Source organism: Erythranthe guttata, chromosome 9 (genome assembly GCF_056151865.1).
Source record: "Erythranthe guttata isolate IM_541 chromosome 9, IM_541, whole genome shotgun sequence".
Lineage (NCBI taxonomy): Eukaryota > Viridiplantae > Streptophyta > Magnoliopsida > Lamiales > Phrymaceae > Erythranthe > Erythranthe guttata.
This window is the reverse complement of record NC_142541.1, coordinates 9,865,462-9,876,622: the sequence shown is the minus strand read 5'-3', so window position 1 is coordinate 9,876,622 and position 11,161 is coordinate 9,865,462. Positions and strand designations below refer to the sequence as shown.

Here is an 11,161-nt window from a genome sequence, read left to right as displayed (position 1 = left end):
TAAAACGAATGAATAACATAGTCCGTTCGACATGTCTTCTAGAGAAAATTCTAGAACTAACTAAAACTAATGGAATCAAACCCACTGCACTATCTCAAAGATCCACATAAATCAAACAGTACATAGCAGTTAACCTGCAAAGTTTTCGTATTTTGCAAGAATCCAGTGCATTACTGAAACAACATTCAGTGCGTAATTAAACAATATTTCGATTATAGTACTTACCAAAAGCGACTATACCGGATATGCTAGACAAAAAAATCACTTGCAAATATACCTAAACATAGAGAGCACATACACACATTAATAAGACAAAATATGATAATAAGTTGAATAATGAATGGCACACATGATATATACCTTCATATACGTTGAAATACTTCTTTGTACATCACGTTGCTAGTAGAACTCGATGATTCACCGGATTCAGACTTGATTAGGATCTTTATGCCAGATCTACTCTTCACTCTCGAGAGTGCAACGTACAACTGACCGTGGCTGAATACAGGTTTGGGTAGATACAAACCGACGTGTGAAAGTGTTTGACCCTGACTTTTGTTGATGGTCATTGCAAAGCAAACCATCAACGAAAACTGTCGCCTCTGAAATTTAATGGGCAAAGTAGAGTTCGATGGGACCAACGTCATCCGAGTAATGAAAACAACATCACTGATATTTTTGTCGGATAGAACCTTGCAGCTAAGTACATAAACTCACATCCTAACAACTTGAAGTCTGGTTCCATTGCAAAGGCCTTTTGCCTGGTCGATGTTTCGTATAAGCATAACAGGAACATTTTCCTTCAGTTTCAACATATGTGAAGGGAGTCCGGAGCAAGACACGGTGTTGAGGAATTCGGTCGAATATATTTCAACATTTTCTTCCGAACTCAAGTCATCCTTGTACATACTATTCGCGCTGAGGTACAACTTTTCTTCGCCGGATAGGAGAGAACACAAGTAGTCGTTGACAGACTCCACGCAGTCATTAGTCGGTGCAAGAACTACCCTCCCTTGGAAATAATCTGGATTTGATATGTTACTCAACAAATTTGGATACACAAACTGCAATAGCTCCAATAATGGATCTTCACAATCGGGAATTAGCATGTCCTCAGGAATCTCAACGGAAGCTTCACCATCGTTCTGCTCTCCCGCCTCCCCATTACCGATACTCAGTATCCAATCAGCAAACTCCTTTATTTCTTCAACTTCAGATGGATTAGAGTTTGATTGAAGCCTCATATTCGTATGCAACTTAAGAACCATACAGTCTTTCCAAAGCTGAGATGAGTTTATCGTAGCGTGAACAATGTCTTGCCTTGATGCCTTCCGCACAACAGGTAAAATCTGTCTGAAGTCTCCGCCAAGAACGACCACCTTGCCGCCGAACAGTTTGGGAACATGCGTGATAGACTGCATCGTCTTGTCTAGCGCTTCGAAACTGTATCTATGCATCATCGGGGCCTCGTCCCATATAATAAGTCTCGACTTAATAAGCAATTCTGCCTGCGGACTCTGTTGTGTAATGTTGCAGGTGGAACCATCGTGCACAATGATGGGCAGTCCAAATCTGGAGTGAGCGGTTCGGCCACCGGGCAGCAAAGATGCTATGCCACTCGAAGCAACATTAAGAACTATTTCTCCCTTTGAACGAATTGCAACGGACAACGTTCTCCATATGAATGTCTTTCCGGTTCCTCCGTGACTGTAGAGGAAGTACATCCCGCCGCTATTTTTCGATACAGCATCAATGATAGTATTGTAAACCTTTCTCTGCTCGTCTGTGATAGAAGATAGATATTGTTTCAGTTCTTCAGCCATCGCAAAGACGTCGTAGTCCAAGTCATCGAGCACTAATCTATTCTCCGTGTCATTCGACGAATGTAGTGGCATTGGCATAGAGTCAAAATTCCGCAAGCTCTTGCCGTTGCTTCGTAGGATTTTCTCGATTTCAATCAACGCATAGTTCTTCAAACTATCATCTGATAGAGTCAAACCTGCAAAAGGTATAGTTAGTAGGACAAATGCGTTCACAAAATTGAAAAATGCAACTTAAAAATTGTAAAACAACATAAAAATAATCGATACCTGGATTATTATGGCGCCTTTGGTGCTTGTATGTAATGTCATCGGACAAATTCGACAAACAACTCTCCCAAACATATTCCGGTGTGCTCAAACTGTTAGAAATCAGCATAACAACAAACCACAGTCTGAGGAAGTGGCCGTTTGCCCAACCATACGCCTCTTTGATTGCACCAATGTACTCATTGTCATCCTCAAGCAGCCCCAAAATATAGCATGCATCCTTAAACGTCGCGTAAACATTGCCACTAACCGTTCGTATGTCTTCGTAACTGGTGCACCCTCTCTGGATGTTGAGCAGCAATCTCAGATAAAAGTCTTCTCCCTTTCCCGGGGGTAGAGTGGTGACTCTTCCAATAGAAAACTCTTGCTTTCTCGGCACCCACACACGAGAATCCTCATTGTACACATAATGCTGGGGAAACTCTCCATACCGTAATTCCCTAGCTGGTGGGTACTTCTTGTTCGCCTCGAACCACGCCAAAAACATGGTTTGGTTTGTTGTTGGTCTTTCCAAGACACTCTTTAAAGGTTGGTTCTCATTGAATATCAACGGCTGATTGTCGGGAGATGGAAGCTCAATCTAATGACAGGGGGATCCCTGTAGTGTATATCGAATGCAAAAATCCTCCACATCGCCTCGCACGCAGATAAATATCTAAATCACAGTTTATCTTGATTTCATCACGTACAACAGAAGCGGCGTCCGTAGAGGGAGGTTGAAAAAATGTTGTTGTGACACGATTGTGTCCTTTGTTGACGTACTTGAACAGATACTTTATTGACTTGCTCTGGTTGCACAACTCGATGTTGATGTGGGCTCGGTATTTACTCAATAATGTACGGTTGTAAGGAACCACAAAACCATTGTCAAGAATTGTGTTTTTCTTCAAAACCGTTCTTCCATCGTCCCTTCTCCTATATACAAGGTAACCATCATCATCAGCCTCAGTTTGCTGTGCAAACTTCTTTGGAAACCTTTTCGTGCAAACGCCATTCTTCATGCAAGGTGAATTTAAATTCGCATGACCACACGGGCCGTGTATCATGTATTTCTCAACCAAGTCGTACATCTTTCGGTCAGTTTTTTTGTCAGGAATTTCCGCACAAATCATCCGGTCGATGTCGGCGAAGCACTTCGGTTTGGCATCGTTATCCAACCACAACAATATATGTGCGTGAGGCAGACCACGTTTCTTAAATTCGATGGTACATACGTCTGAAAAAAAATGATGAAGTCAAATGATATGGAAGCAATAAACCATTATTGATGTAATGAATATACCACATATTGAATTTTTAACATTAATGCATTATTTACGCGCTCTAATTCGTCCGAAAATATGTCCATTCTTGAAATCCGTCAGCAAACTGTCCAACTTCATTTTAAATAGGCGACATAGAATATCAGGACGATCCTCCGGTCTGAGACTTGTGTCATTCAAGACCCTTTGTATTTCAGACCATTGTGGATTGCATGTAATAGTTATGAACAACGATGGAAAGCCAATCCAATTACAAATTTGCAGTGCATCGATAAAATTGTTGAACATGTACCGCGGTCCAGGAATGAATGAGCCGGGAAGAACTATGCGCTTACCAGCTGATATGCCCTCAGTGTCCCCTCTCAAAATGCGTTCTTCAATGCCTTTGTACATGTCCACACGCAGTTGGTCCTGGTTGTATCTAATGAAATTCAACCTTTGTGACTCAATCATAGAATAAGCATCCACCCCAAACTGTTGGAACAATTTTTTTGAATTCAAAAGTACTGAACTGTCGCTGCTTCTTTTTTGGATTCGGTAAGCAAAGTATTCTTGCATGGTTAATTTTTTTCGTTTTCCCTTGTTACCTGGAAAAGAGTCTCTCAAACCAATATCCTCTCTATAGCCGTCTTCCCCGTAAGAAAATATGAGCGGATATTAGAACGGCAGGTACAGTGGGTGTAGCTCACTAATGCGTTGCAACTTCTTGGACTGAGTCTCCACCACAATGTCCCTAACCCCTTCTTGCGTATCAAAATCTCCAACTATCAACGCTGCAATTTCACTCGCGTTAGGGAGATTATAAGTCATGCCATCGGTGCTACGACTTTTGACCAGCTTTAGCTTAACACCTTGCAAGCCTTCACTGAAAAGTCGATCCCGGGCAGCTCTGTACGACTGACCAAGTACATTGTTCTCATCGATCATATCCTTCAAGTATGCAACAATTTGAGGATCAAGATTGTTCGAGTTATTTCCAGACCTGCAATTTCAAGTGATTAAACAATTTCACTCGGCTCAAAATGCATCATATGTATTGCGAACGTAAGCACAAAATGAAATGGATTTTACCTAACAGCGTCAATTCTATTCTGAACTTCATTCTATGTATCGAAGATGTAAAGTTGTGCAAATTTTGGTCTTGCGCCTTCCTCCGGCAACATACTTCCCAACAGATGGTAATTCTGACCTTGAAGCAGAAATGTGTATGGTCCAACACCAGTATTAATAGATGTTTGAACCTTTCCGCCAAGTGACGTAAACGCAAACATCAAGTTGTAAGAACGGATGTTTTCTTGGAAATGTTTGCTCTGCCTATCCGTACCGAAAAATAAATTGGCTAGAGAAGGTGGGGGATTTTTCATATCAGGCAGTTGTACTTTATCCTTTTGACAACATAGAGAAAATTTTGGTCTCGATGTGTTCCTATGCTTATCAAGACGTTCAGCATGCACCACACGATTGACATTCGTACGACTGGTCTCCCAGATCGTCGTAATCTGTTATAGCGCAACATCGAGTATAAGTAATTCATAAAGTTCGAATACAATATAATAATATAGTTTTAAAGAATATAAAACGTTAATACCATCATAATCAAATGAATCGTCGCTATTGTTGTCGTTGGAAACATATTCAGAATCTGTAAATAAAAATCATTTTTTTAATCATTCAATGAAATCTCGTTTTTTTGCATTTGAATGACCTATTTCGCCAACCGTGTATGAATGTAAAAATTAATAGTTACCTCTACTGTCCGATGTAACATCTCTTAGTATTTGAGATCGAATCCTCGTCCACCAATATAGCTGGTGTACTGTCCATACTTAATCCACGTGCAACCGACTGTATCGTTTTTTGAATCCTTGCAACTCTCTTTCCAATCCTTAACATTCGAAATGATAATTTAATAAATATATGGAGAACACATAATTAGAAAATTTATAATATTCACTATATAAATTAATACGAACGTGCATAAAAAAATACAAACGTACCTTTTTTGTGGATTCGTAAAATGAATCTAGATAGTTAACCGGAATCTCATAAGTGTCAGATTCAGGATTGTAAGAGTGTCGGATTGTGTCTCTTTCAGGATTTAAAAAAAGCAAAACCACTTAATAACTAAGGTCTGTAATTGTATGTGTTATTGCAGTTACAAATATTAATTAACAACTTCACCTTCGTAGTGTAACGTGCTCCCACTGACAGCCATATGGATATTTTGTGTAGCTAAATTTATACTATTCAATTTGTCGGCTGATGAAAAACTTGCATCATACTGTCTATACGTAGGAAATTGGATTTTTCTCTGTCTACTTGATGGGGTTCGAACAACACCTAGTCCACTAAAGGCCTCATCAGTCAATTTTGTGTTTCCAACTTTTAATCCTTGCACGTCATTATTTTGTCGGTTTTCTACAGACTTTTGATGACCTGAATTACCTGTATTGTTATTATGATGAAACAATATATTATTAAATTTAATTATATAAATAACTATTTTATATATGTTTGATTTTCTTGATATTGTTGTACAATGTTTTTTATATAAAAGAACAAAAATAATGATGTATGGAATCATGGTTAGTTTTATTATGGTAATAAAAGTTTAATAAGAACGAATTATGTAGCGTGTGTGCATGCCACGATTAAAAGGTTATTGAATTCAATCTTACCATTACTTATGTCCCATGTAGCACAACTTGATGGAGTATGAACTCCCCCATGAAATGCGTTTTCCTGCGATTTTCCGTGTTTTGCGATAATTCCCTTTCCTTTTCCAATTACTTGTTTTTCCCCTTTTGGATGACGAATATAATAAATAGTAGGGAATTAAAATAAATATATAAGAACATAATCGTCACCACGCGAAATATATTTAAAGCAAACTGGTTTAAAATATTAAGTATAACCAATTGACTCATCAATTGATACATCACTTAGAATCCAACTCGATGGTGTCCGAACAACACGTCGTGTATTAAAAGCATTATGTAACAATTTTCTTTTTTCAATAGGAATGTGTTGTCCCTTTTCCTGATTATCTATAAAAATAAACATGTCACATGTTTAGTTCAATATAATTAAAAAATATGTAAACAATCTATATAATTTAAACGTGTCCATGTTGTTTATCAGAAGGTCGATTTCGATTTCGAAGATGATGTGAAATAAAATTATTATTCTATTCCTACGTTTTAACATTTGATTTATGGTTTAAAACATCATGTAAATATAGATGGCATAATTTATTTATCATACGAGTTCAATAACTAACCATTCGTTATGTCTGTAAGAACGCGACCCGATGGCATACGAACACCACTCATTCCACAAAATGAAGCTTCTTGAGATTTTATGGACTCGTCCATGATTTTTTTTCCCTTTATGTTAGCAATCTGGTCTAAAGTGGGATAATAATATATAAAACATTATTTGACAATGCACAATAACAATAAGTCAATATACCAAACTATATTGGTAAGTATTCGTATAGTATACATACCATTGGTCACTTCGTGTGTATTCCGTTCTCCTGGGTGCTGATTCTCCTTCATGGAGTATTGATGAGCAGTCAACACATAAGAATTGTTGAGAACTGTACACAGGTAAAAGTTGAAATTATATGAATAGTTATACAATAAATCAAAATAGTACAATTCTTACTTTGTGACGTATTTTGTGATAACATATTATTATCAAAAGCAATTGGTCTCCTTATTATTGATGATCTCTTAGCATTAGCGCTAGCTACCTGAATGCAATTAATAAGTATTATTACATAATATATTAAAACGTACAAAATATATTGTAAAATATGAAGAGATAAGTTACTTATTGTCAAAAGTTACCAGAAATATAGATCTTTCTCTTAGGTTTTGGAATATTCTTGTCAACGGGTTGCGATGAACATTCTAAATAAATACAAAAAAGAAGAAAAAATATATTGAAATACAGTATCATGTAACACGGTAAGAAATTGACAAAAATTAAAATTGTTTGAAAAGTTATTTGGACCTTTTCAATTACCTATAGGAACATCAAACAGGTGAGATGTGTACGGTGATGTCGGAGTTTTGTTGGTTGAATCCATAAGAGAATGTGTTGTCAGAGAGGTACTGTTGAGAAGTACAAATTAAAGCACAATTTGCATTGTATAAAGTGAATATAGAATACTTTATATACATAAATTAATATAGAAAAGTAATTAAGTGGAGCAAAATGGAAATAACTTAGTCGTACTGTAAATTCATGAGCAGTCAATAATATAATTCTCACATACGTAGCTAATCCGACGGAAACTATATGGACAAAGAGTAAGGAAAAGATCAAGAACTCATAAAAATGCAAGAAAGAAGGTTCAACAAAGTATTTAATACAAACCTTCTCGGTGCAGATGAATTACAGCAAATGTTGATGCAAATAATGAATGAGATCTCATGAGTGGGTATTTGAGATTATATAGATACATGGATAGTCAAGATTTTGTGAATTTGTTACAATAAATTACACATGATATTTATAGTGAATCAAATCATTTGCTTCCAAATTGATCGGATTTCATTGCTTAATTAAATAAAATCTGTAATTTCCTAAAATAACTTGAACGTAATCAAACAATTACCTTAATTCTTTGTTATATGATATGTTTTTGTTACCATATACAGATTAATATAACCCGATGTTCATTATTATTGTCATTAATTATAGTTAATATATTGGTAATTATTGTTAATATAATAATGAACTAATATCCAAAACAAATAATAAAAAAAAAACATTGGAAAATAAAAAATACACGGACTACTTAAAATATAGTCAAGCTTAATCAGTTTTGTGATATGGTGATTGCTATATCATAGATTATATCAAATGTTTATTTGTAAGTAGATATAAATCCCACAAAATTTCAAACAATGTATAATGATTAGATGATAAATCCAATATGTATTTATAAAAAACGTCTATCAATATATTAGGAGCAAGGAAAAAATTTATTAATGAAACAATAATATCAACATGTCATTTAAAAGATTTGATTGTGATATTAATGAATTAATCTTTGAAACCGATTTTTTTAGTGTTACCGTAAATTAAGAAAAAAATCATGCAATTTAGAAAAATTTAAAAATGTCAATGGAAAATTGAAACCGGTTTAATATATCAATTAAAAACGTGTGGAATAGGGAAATTACAATAATTGTGAACACAAAATATTAGTCTATTTACATTAATGTATAAAATGTGGAAATCCTATTATAAAAGGCAATTAAACTCAATTGAAATCTCTCCTAAACAACGTGTGATATGCATTTATATTCAAATTGTCAAACTTGTGGAATATAATTATATAAGGTAAATAAATTGAATTGAAAATAAAGAAATAAATGTGGAGTCAAAATTGGAGATGTGAAAACATCAATTGTGTACCTTGTCTTTATATATTATATTGATATTTTGCAGATTAACATATTCAACAATTGAAAGTGTAAGAAGTTGACTCTATCACAATTCACTGGTTAAATACAAGAAGCTTGCCTATATCAGGTTTTATTCCTCTTTTATTTTTTTATTAATATTTTTTTGGTGGTGTCTTTTTTCATCTTTATTTATGTGCTTCGTTTGATTGGGTTGTACTATTTAATTTACTTCCATAAGCATGAAATAATTATCAGGAGCTCAAAAAAAGCAAAGAAAAAAAAACAAGAAAAGATTGCCAAATGTTTAGAGTATTCTTTGAACAGATATTTTGGTCCGACAAATTTAGTTCGTGGTCAACAAAATAATTTTGATGCAAATGAAGAATTATTAAATAAGGAAGATGCCATAAATGTTGAATTTGTAGAAAATGAAAATGTTGTGAATACTGAATTTGTTGAAAATGAGAATGCAGTGAATGCGGAATTAGTAGAAAATGAGAATTTTGTGAATGAAAATGAAGAAAATAAACATATAGATGAGAATGATGGGAATGAAAATGACCATTTGAAAACAAGCTATGTGTTACACATTTTTGACCCAAGAGTTTCGGATGGTTTGGATACAAAAATGAAAGATTTACTTGTAGAAAAGGGTCCCGAAAAAAGAATATGATCTCAAGTTTCCTTTGGATAAAGAATCTAGACATTTTTCATATACATATTATGTGCAGATGCTACCAAATGGTGAAACTCGGGATAGAAAATGGTTGGTTTACTCAAAGGAGTTAGATAATGCACACTAGAAGTAATTTAGCAAGCGAGGGGGTTAACGATTTGAAACATTTGGGTGATAAGTTGAAACAACATGAACACAGTGTTGAACACCTTACTAATTTTTAAGCTTGTGTTGAATTAGAAATGCGATTAAATAAAAATAAGACAATTGGTAAAGATTTGCAAGAACAGATTGGAAAAGACACAAAACATTAGAAACATGTTATGTTGAGAATAATTGTTGTTGTTAAATGTCTTGCTACACATAATTTGGCATTTCGTGGTACACATGAAAAAATTTATGAAGATAGTAATGGTAATTTTTTAGGCATGCTTGAAATGATTGTGAATTTCGATCCAATAATGCAAGAGCATTTTCGCCTAATTCGTAATAAAAAGATACATTATCACTATCTCAATCATAAAATTCAAGATGAGTTATATCTATCTTATCTTGTAAGGTGAAAACTGCAATAATTAGAATGATCAAAGAAGCAAAGTATTTTTCACTGATTCTTGATTGTACACCAGATGCAAGTCATAAAGAACAAATGACTCTGATATTGAGATGTGTAGTTTTCTCATCTTCTCCAATTAAAATAGAAAAGTACTTTCTAGAATTTTTAAATGTTGACGATACAATAGTATTAGGACTTTTTAATGAATTACTAGTTGTCTTACAATATTTATGACTTGATATTGATAATGTGAGGAGGCAAGGGTACGATAATGGATCTAATATGAAAGGTAAAAATCAAGGTGTGCAAAAAAGATTTCTTAATATTAATCCAAGAGCATTTTACATGCCATGTGGTTCTCATTGTCTTAATTTAGTTATTGTGATATGGCAAATTCTTGTACTCGAGCAAAATTATTTTTTGGAGCATGTCAATGTATATATAATGTGTTTGCTAATTGAACAAAGAGATGGAATGTTTTTCTTGATTATATTGATAAATTAACTTTGAAATCATTGTCCATGATAAGATGGAAAAGTCATATTGAATATGTTAAGGCAATATTGTCCCAAGTCTCCCAAATAAGAGAAGGTTTATTTAAATTAGCAGAAATTAGTGAAGATGCCAAATTAAGTAGGGATGCTTGCACTTTGGCCTCTGGTGAACTTTCAGGTTTTGAGTTTATTTTGAGCTTGGTTATTTGGCATAGTATATTGCAAAAAATTAATTTAGTTAGCAAAAAGTTACAATCCGATGATATGCGTCTTGATATTGCTATAAAACAATTAACTGGGCTTGTTTCTTTTTTTGAAATGTACAGTGAAAATGGATTTTCTTCTGTTATGATTGACCCTAATAAAATAGCATCTCAAATGGAATTGAACCAATTTTTTTCGAGAAACGTAGAATTGCTAGAAAGAGACATTTTGATGAGGTTTCTAATACCGAAAGGGAAAATCAATCTGCGGAAGAATCTTTTAGAACTGATTATTTTCTTTTAGTAGTAGATATTGCAATTGGTCAATTGAGAAGCTGGTTGAACAAATGCAGTGTTTTGAATCAATATTTGGTTTCTTATTTGATGTTGCAAAGTTGATTTTGGATGGTAATGAGTTTATGAGTTCTTGTGTGAATCTTGAAAATGCTTTAAGACA

At 34.4% G+C, this 11,161-nt stretch overlaps 1 protein-coding gene across 1 annotated transcript; it reads right to left on the bottom strand.

Moving 5' to 3' along the window:
- Positions 1-713: 713 nt before the first annotated feature.
- LOC105969906 (uncharacterized) lies at positions 714-7,796 on the bottom strand. The gene is made up of 13 exons (XM_088822745.1): positions 7,739-7,796; positions 7,598-7,656; positions 7,207-7,269; positions 7,022-7,109; positions 6,861-6,953; positions 6,633-6,758; positions 4,933-4,994; positions 4,526-4,851; positions 4,026-4,334; positions 3,688-3,773; positions 2,780-3,306; positions 2,091-2,670; positions 714-1,999 (listed from the first exon to the last, which is right to left on the bottom strand). Exons 1-13 carry the CDS (start codon positions 7,794-7,796, stop codon positions 714-716), a joined length of 3,663 nt encoding a protein of 1,220 aa, XP_088678871.1.
- Positions 7,797-11,161: the final 3,365 nt, after the last annotated feature.